General features: G+C 47.5%; 1 protein-coding gene across 1 annotated transcript in view; it reads right to left on the bottom strand.

Moving 5' to 3' along the window:
- Positions 1 to 12,074, bottom strand: part of rev3l (REV3 like, DNA directed polymerase zeta catalytic subunit) — an 89,357-nt gene extending 77,283 nt beyond the window's left edge. The window contains exon 1 of the mRNA XM_063223208.1: positions 11,105 to 12,074. Coding sequence (XP_063079278.1) covers positions 11,105 to 11,243 — 139 coding nt within the window. The 5' untranslated portion in view covers positions 11,244 to 12,074. The remainder of the gene's footprint in view (positions 1 to 11,104) is intronic.
- Positions 12,075 to 12,527: the final 453 nt, after the last annotated feature.

Below are 12,527 nucleotides of genomic sequence, written 5' to 3'. Positions count from 1 at the left end.
AAGATTGCAGAAAACATTTGGCTGTGTGGAGCTGCCGTGCCGTAGAGCCATAGCCTCCAGCCTTCCTTCCTCCTAGTCAGCTCCCACACAACCAGACAAAAGCCACATGTGTGTAACCCAGGCAGGAGGCAGGGCTCCACCAGGGCCTGGCTTCCCTCGGGCAGAGACCCAGGAGCAGGGGCCAGGGACTGGGGCAGCTTTGAGCAGATGTGGTGGGGGGTCACAGTGGAGGGTCGTAGGAGGGATGGAGAGATGGGGGCAGAGAGAGAGAGAGACAGAGATGGAGGGATGGGTTTTGGGGAATGCCTCCCTAGTGTAACCCCTGCATCTGTGACTGTGGCCTGCCTTTGCTGTGTGAAAGGGCTGAGTGCGGTCAGTCAGACGACCACATCCTTCACATGGGGGACCAGAGTCCACACACGCTCTACTCTCACCACCCAGGCTTCGTAACCACCAAGTGGTCAGTCTGAGATGCTCCCTCTGGTTTTGCACATGGACATTGATGACGTTTGTGCCTTCAGTATGCCTGTCTAGTGCAGTCCAGTAGTACAGTACAGCCAGAGATTCTTTAAGTAGAGCTATGCCATCGTAATAGGTTGCTATGGGCACCTAACATGACCAGGTTCCGGTCTGCCTAAAGGGGCGTGTCATAATACTCCTAGCATTGAATAGAACAGTCCTTAGGTCTGCCTAGGTCTGCCTAAAGGGGGATTTCACCCACCTCCCCCTTGCAATAATAGAACCCGGAAACAATGGGCCAATGGAACCTCTCTCTCTCTACTCTCTCTGATACAGCCCCTCGTCCAGGGCTGTGGTGAAACAGCAGCTGAGCTCTCTCTCTTCCCTCTTTCTTCTTTCACAACACAGACCAATCGTCTGTGTACTGCGCTCTGTGATGTGTAGCATTGAGGCATGCCGTGAATATCAAATCGTGGGCACAGGCTGCTGAGAGAGAGAGAGAGAGAGAGAGAGAGAGAGAGAGAGAGAGAGAGAGAGAGAGAGAGAGAGAGAGAGAGAGAGAGAGACTATATGAGAGAGGATGAAAAAAAAGGTGTGCAGAATGATAACGCCACACAACGCAGTGCAGTTTTGAATATGCATCCTTCTTTTAATTAAACGGGTAGATGCATCTCTGAACAGGGTATTCCACCTCCTTTATGCAAATTCCTGTGCTCTGCACTCCTCTGTTGGTGGCATTGAAAGCAACCAGAGGCCTCATTTAGAAACAAGTTAAGCTATTAATAGCAGTGGGGATCCGAAAAGCCCCTGCACCCCTCCCCCCTCCATGATGAGGGCGCACGTGAGAGTGTGTGTGTGTGTGTGTGTTTAGAGAGCTGAAAGAATCCCAATAAGCTGGCACACACAAAAGCACTGATACAGTGGCTGAGGAGGAGAGAGAGAGAGAGAGAGAGAGAGAGAGAGAGAGAGAGAGAGAGAGAGAGAGAGAGAGAGAGAGAGAGACAGAGAGACAGAGAGACAGAGAGATAGTGAGAAAGAGAAAGCTGATGAGAGATTTAAAGAGTGCTTGTCAGAAAGAGCAAGAGAGAACACTTAAGACAGAGAGACAGAGAGAGACAGACAGAGAAACAGAGAGAGTGAGAGTGAGTGAGAGAGAGAGAAACGCCCACGTCAGCACATTCCATGCAGCTTTAAGATGAAAACAATAATACGCTCACGCAGTGGAGACACCTATAGCCTCTAAAATATTACACCACCAATACAGTTCACAGCAATCTGAGTCAGAGGAGAGCAAAAGAGATGGAGGGAGGGAGGGCGAGAAGGAAGAAGGAGTAGAGGAGGATGAGGGTGGGTGTAGGGGGGAGGAGTCGTCTGGGTTTAGTTGGCATGGCATGAGACGTCGGTGGCATTCACTCGTCTCCAAGCTCACAAAGTCTCTGTGCCAACGCTCTCTCATGTTCTCGTGAGGGCTCAATCTGACGGGAACACACAGCAACAAGCTAGAGTTAGCACAGTCGCCACATATCAGAAACATGGTTACAATTTGTAGAGAAAGCAATGTGCCATGTGTACAGTGTCTCCGTTTCATTCAGAGCAACAGTGCAGTTACGTGCAGTTCAGTATCTTGAATATGAGGCTTATCCAGGTTAAGATCAAATTCGGGATAAGGCATTTATAAGAATACTGAGCGGTATATCCCGATAAGGCCTTTATAAGAATACTGAGCGTAACATTCCGGTCTACATTCTTGGCCGCTATAGAATTCTCATGTATGTAGCCTCGATACCAGCAACAACTTTCATATGTTTATATGTTCAAACACAAATTCGGAATACTTTAATATCCCAGTCATATTCAAGATACTGAGTTTAGGATAGCTGATACAACATTACCTTTTTGTGCATGTTGTATCCACTGGCAGTAGGCTAGTTTGTGGGTCAAGCCTACCCAGTCAACAACAACCACCCACCCACCCAACCAACCCTTCCACCTTCTCTGCCTCCTGCAAGATGGCAGACCGAGTAACATGCATGTAAGACAGTGAGTGCGTTCCAATATGCGACCTTGCCTCCTCCACTTGTGCTTGTCTCCTTGTACCAGGAAGTAATATGTCATGATGACATCACTGACCACAGCATTATATTTCAATATCTTGCAAAAGCTCAATTGTAAAGCCTTCTTCTCATTTGTAATTGGGATGGTGAATGAAAAACAGTCCCTCAAAAGTTGTTGTGGCCAGGCTGACAGCTTGGAAACTTTATCGTTTTCTCCATGGAGGAGGGGTCAGAAGGCGGGGCGAGGAAACAAGAACAAGTGGAGGAGGCAAGGTCGCATATTGGAACGCACTCCAAAGCTGCTCTAATCCACTCGACCATAAGGATCCAGCCAGACTATCCTTCTGTGTAAAAGTACACCGTGAAACCCACAAACGGATTAACTGGTGAAAGGGGACAACAGAGTACACACAAAATGCACCAAACAGCACTGGTACAGTACATTTCCAAACGTACATGTCCAACAGTATGGCAGGGAGGACCCATGTTTTCAAGTTGTGGACACCAAATTCTGGCTGCAACATCCGAGTGTAGCAGCATAAACAGAGAGCCATCAGACCAGGCCAGAATTACTATTTGGTGAGGCTGTGCAAATTGTAGCCTCAGTTTCCTGTTCTTAGCGGACAGGAATGGCAAGAGTATGGTCTTCTCCTGCTGTAGCCAAAGGTTTGAGGTGTTGTGCAGAGATAGTTTTCTGCATACCTTGGTTGGAACAAGTGGTTATTTCAGTTATTGTTGCCTTCATATCAGCTCAAACCTGTCTGACCTTTCTCCTATGACCACCTCTCCATTCAATAAGGCATTTTCAAGCCACAGAACTGCCACATATGTCTCATTTTCGGACCATTTTTGTAAGTCCTTGAAAGTGTGAGTAAATATCCCAGTAGATCAGCGTTTTTTTAAATGCTCAGACCACCCCGTCTGGCACCAACAACAATGCCACGTTCAGTCCCTTAAATTACCCTATTCTGATGCTCGGTTTGAACTGCAGCAGATCGGCCTGTCCATGTCTATGCGTAAATGCATTGAGCTGCAGCCATGTGATTGGCTTGGAAATTCCCATCAATGAACAGTTCGTGCGCGGAGTGTGTATATCCTCTACGCCACTTCTACAGTGGTTGCGCAGTGGTGTCCCAGAATGCCCCAGTGAGGTAGGCATGGCCTACATCTGCCTGCCTGTGTGAGGGAGAGTGCTGGCTGGCTGGCTGACTGGATAGCGGCTGCCTCCGACTCTCCCCACGGGCCTGACGATGCACAGTGCAGCCAGCCAGCCAGGCATTTAAGGACACAGATGGTCTCCACCATTTATAGCTGCATGCAGGCCTAGTCTCTCTCTCGCACGTACGCACAGTTACAGAAAAAGAAACTGCAAGCCTTAATTTAGGCACAGCTGCTGAAGCAGTAGGTACGATAGGTACAGTGCTGAGAATGCACGAGGTACCTGTGGAGTGCCAGTAGGTGAAAGGTATATGAAACCGGCCAATGGTGACTGCGAAATAACAACAACAACAACAACAAATATTGGTAGTGTGCATCAGGGCCACCAACAGCTTTGGCTGGGCCCTGGACAAACTTGTCTTTAAGACCCTACCCCACCAAATACATGCAATGTAATAACCAGTCCTAGGCTCCCTCTTTCACTGGGCCCCGGACAACAGACCCCTTTGTCCTTCCCCAGCTGCATGAACAATGTGGGTGCATGTGAGTTGGGGGGGGGGGGAGTGTCTCGCAACAGACCAGTTGCAGACTAGTGACCTTGACTGTGGCCTACAGAGACGCTGGAAAAAACAAGATGAGCCCAGGGACGCGCTGCGTGTGTGAGCAGACATATCAATCAGGCAAGTATGTGTGTGTCAAGTCGACAGCAGAGAGAACAACCCGCTCCACTCCACTCCACTATACTACGCTTGGCACCACTCTGCGCCGCTCCAATGCCTGGTGCTTCAGTGCAGGAGCTTACCGATGGACCACAGCAGTGCACAGCATCCGTGGCGTAACAATTGCACTCAGGGCCCCACGGCAAGACGCCGATAGAGGCCCTCGTACAGCCGGCCAAGTACACAATAGAGCCCCCAACACCAGTGTGAAAGGGCCTTGGGCCCCGGGGACTATGCCCTGCTCACACGACTCATAGCCCAACAGCCTGCATCATCCGCCCCGCTACGCCCCACCCAGCCGCTCCGAGTCATCATGATCAATCTGAATCAATATGAATGCGAGTCCACAGCTGCAGTGGTGCTGCTGGATCTTGAGAGCGAGCAGCACGGCTACTTTTGGATCTTGCAACTGCAGGCCACAAATCAGAGAGAGAAAAATGTGTTATCCCTCACCTGTGTGTGTTTATTTTGCATCTGTATGAGAGCGCCTGCAAGAGAGAGAGTGTGTGTGTGTGTGTGTGTGTGTGTGTGTGTACTGCTGGCCAGGGTTTCATTGCAAATCAATAAGGAGTGTTTCTGTTTCTGGAAGCGATGGCCAACAGACTGCTTGATCCACTCTACCCCACACACAATCACGTGCACACACACACACACGCACGTACGCATGCATGCATGCATGCATGCACACGCATACACACGGCATGTATTCCATGTATAAGAAAACCTTCTGCTAAGTACTGCTAAGGCCTATTTATGCAGAAACAGAATAATGGGGCAGACTGAGAGACAGACAGACAGCAGTCACCAGACAAGTGCAGTGTGTGTGTGAGAGAGAGAGAGAGACAGACAGACAGAAGAGATATAGAAGAGGAGGGAGAGATATGATATGTTTATCAGGTGATCGTGATTCAAAATTCTTATTTTTCATGCCAAACAAACACACCCTGATATGAATGTGAATGAGAAAAGAGGTGGGGATGCCAAGACAGACAAAGAAAGAAAAAGAGGGTGAAAAGAAAAAGAGGAAGAAAAGAGAAAAGAGAAGGGGAGAGTGGTGGGGTGGGGTGGGGGGCGCGAAGGCTTGTTGAGATAGATGAAAGGGTAATGCACCTGACATCGATCAGCCATGGCTCAGTGCTGTTGACTGGAACAAAAGGATTCCCACTGTTGCATTCCAGAGGTCCCCGTCCTATTCTGAGACCCCACCCCCCACCCCCTCAAAAAAAAACCACATGCTGAGGACACTATTTAAGAAGCACTTCTGCCCCTCTCTGCCCCTCACTCCGGACCCCCATTACATTGCAATGTCACTGTCAAACAAGGACTTGACGCTGTGTTATGCAGGTCATTTAGGAATGAAATGTCAGTTTCACGACACAAATGGTGCTGGGCAAACAATAGAGAAAAATGTGCTCCACGCCATGGAGTCTGAACACGGTTACTGCAGGGGGGTGTCACACAAGGTGTCAAAACACAGAGGGAAGACTTTATGAATGCGGACGGGCCTTGAACTTGAGACCAAATCCTATAGAGCCTCCAAATTGTATAGGGGCGCGATGGGTGGGTGGTGGACTTGCCTTTCTTTTAGCTGGAGAATGGAAGTGGCATGCCAACACAGGAGCGATGGGGGATCCCCTTATCCTCTCTCTCTCTCTCTCTCTCTCTCTCTCTCTCTCTCTCTCTCTCTCTCTCTCTCTCTCTCTCTCTCTCTCTCTCTCTCTCTCTCTCTCTCATAGGGGCTTTACGCTTTAAAGGCACTTTAATTGCCGTCAGTGTCAGAGTAAGGAGCCCCTGCTTCCTGTTGTGGGCCCCCTCCACAATGACATCAGAACTGAGGGGGTGGGGGAGGGGATTATCTTTCCCCGAGGGCCAAAGTCCGCCGGAGCATTCATCAACGCCTGTCGCTCACTCCGCACCGTACCCGCATCGTACTGCACCGCACCGCACTGCCCTGCACTGCACTTACTGACCTGCCCACAGAGCTGCAAATTCATTTCTATCGAAGCAGCACGGGCTGAGGAGAGATTCCTTGCAACAAGCTTTTTATGCCGGTATTTATACAGAAATACTATGGACAGAGGACAGGACAGTCGTGGTTGAGAGAGAGTGAAAGATGGAGCGAAAGAAAGAGAGAGCGAGAGAGAGAGAAAGAGAGAGAGAGAGAGAAAGAGAGAGAGAAAGAGAGAGAGAGAGAGAGAAAGAGAGAGAGAGCGCAACAGAGAGAAGCCTATCGACAGAGAGAAGAATGGAACCGACAGCAGAGAGAGAGAGAGAGAGAGAAGACAAAAGAAAGAAAGAGAGAGAGAGTGTGGAAGGCTAAAATCCTAAATCCTTTGATCGGTCTAAGTAAAAGACCAGGTAATTACAAGCCTGAATGAAGCACAGGTGGGCGGACGTATAGAGAAGAGAGGGGGGAATAAAGAAGAGGAGGAGGACTAGAAAGGAGCAGGAGGAGGAACAGAAAAGAGGAGGAGAAGAGAGAAGAGAAGAAGTGGAGGAGGGATAGAGAGGAGGAGGAGGAGGAGGAGGAGGCATAGAGAACAAGTGGAGGAGGGATCTGAGAGAGGTCCGGCTGGGCTAATGATGATGAGAGCCACCCAGGCTTATAGGCCCGCTCATTATCCCCTTAATGGACAGCAGTGGAGGAGGAATTCCATCACAAGGCTCTAACTGGTGCACCCTCCCCTCCCCTCCCCTCCCCCAGGGTGGAGGGGGCCTGGTGGGGTTTGGGGAGGCGCAGGGGGGCAAGGCGTCCACTTCATCCCCTCTGTGAGCCTCTCAGCTTGACCCCCAGCAGCACCACCCACCCCCACCCCCTTCATTCAGGGCGATTGGTCACACCGACTCTCCCTCCCCTTTCACACACACACACACACACACACACACACACACACACACACACACACACACACACACACACACGGAGCAAAACAAAAACAACATGCCAGAGCCGCCACTGACAGTCTACACGCTGGAATGCAGCTTGTGCTCTGCAGTTCGAGCTTCTCCAAGAGGGCTGCAAGAGTACAGTAGCTACTAGTAGCCTTGTTCTCAAGACACACACACACACACACACACACACACACACACACACACGATCCCTCCGTCCACACACTTCCAAGTGATGACAAGCAGGTCATTCATCTGCAAGTGACTAGTCATAGTTGAGAAGTGTGTGTTGAAACAAGAGTTTATGGACTTAAGTTGTCTGAACTTGTCTGCATATAGAGGCCTCCAAGAAATCAGGAAAAACAACAGCCTAGCAATATACAGACTTGTATTGAGAGCACTGCAGATCCAACACTGTTTTTGTGTGCCGTGGAAAACCACCCCCCAAAGGCCACAAAAGACGAGCTGATGATTACCCACAGCAACAACATGGGGAAAACAGGAAAAGTGGTTTGAAATGACATACGAAAAATGTGTCAGAGAAGCTCCTGGGTCAAGACAGGACAATATCGTCGGCTTGCTACCAAAACCGCCTAAGTCCGAATTTGGTCGAAATGAGATTTTTGCATAAACTTACTCCCCTACCACAGCTGCATCATCCTGCCTTTCTGCCAGGGTCATTGATCAATCACAACAGTCACCAGAGTCAAAAATCTGTATGTATAAATTCACACACTGCCTATGAGAAAATGAATGACCAGGGACGTAGCTATAGGGAGGACAAGGAGGGCATTTGCCTGTAGGCCTAGGGCCCTCCTGCAGGTGGCAGGGGTAGGGGCCCTATTTATTCATCCTGGGGCCCTGTGCACAATTGTTCTGCCAATGTTAATGACTTGGGTAACTTGACTTAGCCATTTTTGATGCAAGAAGCAGTTTATTTACATCTGTTAAGAGTTTCTCTCTCTCTCTCTCTCTCTCTCTCTCTCTCTCTCTCTCTCTCTCTCTCTCCAAAGACAATGGCCATGTTTCAAAACTTCATCCTTAGACATCTTTCTCAGATAATCTTGTTACCACACAATGGTTGTAGCCTTACATTAATTAATGGTTGAGGCCTTAAAACGAATTGAGCAATCATCAATCATGTGTTTTAATTGATGTTTAAACAGGTTGATAGAAGACTGCCATAGATTACATCCTCTTATAAACAATGTGTTATGTCTTACAATTATGTGATAAGATAGTAAAATAGATTTTGAACAACGTTGGGATGATGTCACTAGTGCAATACTTTATTGCATACACAGCAGGATGACCTACTTCAATGTGTAAAGTATCCAGTAGTGGTTCTATACCATATTCTGAATGCCACGGTTGTGGTGTTGAAGTGGGAGGGGCACAGTTCTATGACCAGGTTACCTCGGTCATGGGCAAGGTTGGGAGGGTGGGGCAGTTCTATGAGCATGGAAAATAGCAGAAGTTAAGCAAAGATGATAAACAAGGAGGAGACAGTTCATGAGGAGGTACAAGGACCAAAGAAGTGCCCCACCCCTTCATCCTCCTCCATGACTGATGGGACCTCAACATGGAGATTGGACGCCACTGCACGGCTTGCTCTGTGTGGCACTGCAATCTGGGTTTGTCCTGATAAGAGCAATGAATGTATTGTGGCAATTGCTCTCGCACAATGACAAAAATAGTTTTACTTTGGATGAGAATGTAAATAATGTTTTTATTGAAAGCTAATATGACTGAAAGAAATCTGTGAAAGTCTGTTGGTAGACATGAGATTTACCAGCATGCTAAATTGTTACAAGGTCTACAAAAATATTTCAATCATTCGCCATTTCCAGGATTAAAGTTTGGAATAAAAATAAAAAAGAATAGTAGAACTATCAACATGATGTGCAGTGCATTGTTCTTGTTGTGCTGCATCAAATCATTTATTTTAAAGTGTTTTGTTTTCCTTAGGAGCCATTTCATGTTTGACTTGCAGCTTTACTCAAAATAAATAAATAAAATAAATTAACATCTGTTTGTAGTGGACCAATGACACAGACAGGATGACAGGATGATGCAGATGTGGTAGGGGAGTAAAGTTCTGCAAAAATCTCCTTTGCCCAAAATTATTAGGGGGGACTCACAATTGCTCTTTGCCCAGGGTCTCAGATTTCCTAGAACTGCCACTGATGTTTGGCGCCCCCTTTGGCGCCTAGTTTTTCCCTGTTTTCCGAAAAACCCAAAATCGGACTTAGGCGGTTTTGGTAGCAAGCCGACGATATGCAAGGAGAGAGAGAGAGAGAGAGAGAGAGAGAGAGAGAGAGAGAGGGAGAAAAGAGAGAGAGAGAGAGAAAGAAAGAGAGAGAGAGAAAGAAAGAGAGAGAGAGAGAGAGAGAGAAAGAAAGAGAGAGAGAGAGAGAGAGAGAGAGAGAGAGAGAGAGAGAGAGAGAGAGAGAGAGAGAGAGACTCATCACAACCAAGACTTCTGTAAGCCAGGCTCTCCACTTTCCCTGACCAAACATGGACTGTAGCCTACTACGAGGCAAAGCCAGTCTGCTTTACAGCATTGGCCTACTTCATGTTAACTAAACACAAGGCAAACAAGTAACTGCTTTCTTTTTGAAGGGCGTCCATGTTCAAAAATGAGTCTAAATGGGTTGAGGGTAAAGCATCCCCTCTCCAGCTGAAATATGACTAAATAGTTGTGGAAAAGAAGAGGCCTCGAAGTCTCGAACGGATGCAGCAGTTATCTGTAGGCTAATATCAACCAGATGGTCATGCCTACTCATTCAACAAATCTGACAACTTTACTTTAATCTGTGGTGCAGCCAAGAGTGAAAATCTTGTGGCTTCTGCCAAGAAATGCTACATCCCATTCTTGTGTTGTATTCCGGTAGTTTCCTATTGTGAACGTGCATAGCTTCTAAGCTCTTGGGGAGGAGGGGCAGAAACTGTTGACATCCGTAGCCTATGTTTTCGTGCGGAATGGCAAATGTTTCAATTACATCTTAATTACGTTCTTATTACGCCCCATATTCGGAGTCAATTGTTTAAAGGCCACGTGACATGACTCTTGACATCTTTCAGGTGGAGGATTATAAATGAGCAATGTGCGCTGCAACTCTACCACACAGCCTAGTCAGTAGGCCCTACTGCACATTCTCTGCACAACGAGTTCATGTGGGTTTGGTCCGTGACTCGTGTATGACCGCCTGAAGAAGTGAAAACAGTGAAAGTTGGAATGTCAATGCGTTCTTTCTTTCAGCACTGACTTTTTAGGATTTTTAGTCGTGACACATCAAAATCTGCACCAAAATGCCCAGTTAAAAGAATAAAAAAACAACGTATGTGACAAAATCAGCACTTTCACTCTCGATTTGCATGCTTCAAGGCACACTGACCCACAGCAAATCACGGTGACACAAAACAGATCATGTGCTTGCTGTGGCGTTTTGTTCATGTTGCACACGAATGGCCACATAGTAAACTGGATGTTGCAATTCAGCGTGCATTATTCTATTTCGCAGTAACATCTGTTTCATTGTATCATTAGGGAAATACAAATGAAGCTTGAAGGGTCATGATTGGAAATCAGGTTGCAAAAATAATCGCATCTGTAAAGTCAGTTGATATAAGACAGTACTTAGAGCTAGAATAACATATGAAATCGATTTCAATTCACACATGTGACTTAATATTCCGATTATAAAGTTGTTTGTTCTGTGTAGCCCGTGCTCTGTGGCGCTAGAGAGCACCGCGTGGCTCTGTTGCAAAACATGCACCAGAGGTCAACCCTGATTAAAAACCAAGCGCTATGGTCATACTTACCGCCAGGTGTTGCTCCGAAGACTCGAACAACTGGCACCTTCCTCACTCCACTTTCTCGGAATTCCGAATAGCACACGTCCAAATCCTTAATAGGACTGGCAATGTAATAGTCAGCATTGACAATGCGGACCGAAAACATGATTGATGATACTTTTACTTTCCTTGGACACAAAATGGCACTGTGGAGTGGGACACGCCTGAGGATTGGCGTGAGCACCGCAAAAATGTGCCGCCGACAAGACAATCAAAATACTGCTGCCTCCTTCACCGGTGCATGATCACAGTCCAACCCTTGGCTATTTTTGTAGATGCACACGGTGTGTCACTATACTGAAACATTATATTCGGTACAGAAAAGCCGTAATCCAACCCCCAGCTGTTGTGGCCATCCGCTGTAATGGAGGCTGGACACACTGCACTGAATTTCCTCTCCGCTTTCGGATATCGGCACTGCTGACGGTCAAGTACTATGGCCAAGACATTGCACCGAGCAAACAAATATGTGTTTTCACCCGATTGGCCTTGGCGTCCTGTTCGGTTGAACCTTCGCCCATGGTAAACGATAAAATTAGCTTTGACACGCTAGTCCGTTAGAGGCGTGCAGCTAATGTCCAAATTCACAGCCTAAAAACCGCAGCTCTCGAAAGTCCATGTAGATGGCATTGTGTCATAACTGTCTGTAAAGCCTTTCCGAACCTATCTAAATAGCGCACTGTGGCAAACTCCTCTTGATGGGGAAATCCAACGTATCAGCCTCCGTCTCGCTGCGCGTTAGCATTATGCCATTGCAGGCAACCTTTCCCTCTCTGTAATACGATCACAACACAGTTCGGTAGTTAACCCCGAGCAGCACCATACCCGCTCGGTAGACCCTCCCCTGTTTTCCACCCCCACCGCTAGTTCTACTCACTGGCTAGCTGAACCACTGCAGTATCCCAGCAACATTTGGATCGAGGGGCTCATTGTTGAGTCCCACATTTCCCCGAAAGAAACACCACGCTGTCGCGCGTGCGATTGGTGTTCCGAAAAGAACTCTGGAACGGCATTGGCCGATAGATTTACATAGGCGGGCCTTCATTTCGGGCGTAAAAGTCAAGAAGATTAAATATAAAGCCTGGAGAATGAGTGTGCCTTTCATAAGCAATGTTCTAACAAGGAATACCGGTATACAATACCGATATGCTCCATCGGCCAGTCAAAAGGCCACTCATGTGTCTCTCATGTAGCGGAGAATATTTGGAGAATATTTCGACGATAGGAATATGGACAATGGACAACATTGCAGCACGTCGCAACATCGTCAAGGCAAAACAAAATTGCGTTTTGAGCTTTTGACGACAACTCGAGGACGTTGAAAGAAAGAGTATTCGTTTCCGTTAGTTAACATTATTACTCGAAACCGTCGAGTACACATTTATGAATG

The sequence above is a fragment of the Engraulis encrasicolus genome, chromosome 18 (genome assembly GCF_034702125.1).
Source record: "Engraulis encrasicolus isolate BLACKSEA-1 chromosome 18, IST_EnEncr_1.0, whole genome shotgun sequence".
NCBI classification, from domain to species: Eukaryota; Metazoa; Chordata; class Actinopteri; order Clupeiformes; family Engraulidae; genus Engraulis; species Engraulis encrasicolus.
Note: the sequence above shows the minus strand (reverse complement) of the source record. Positions and strands in the feature narration are given on the sequence as shown.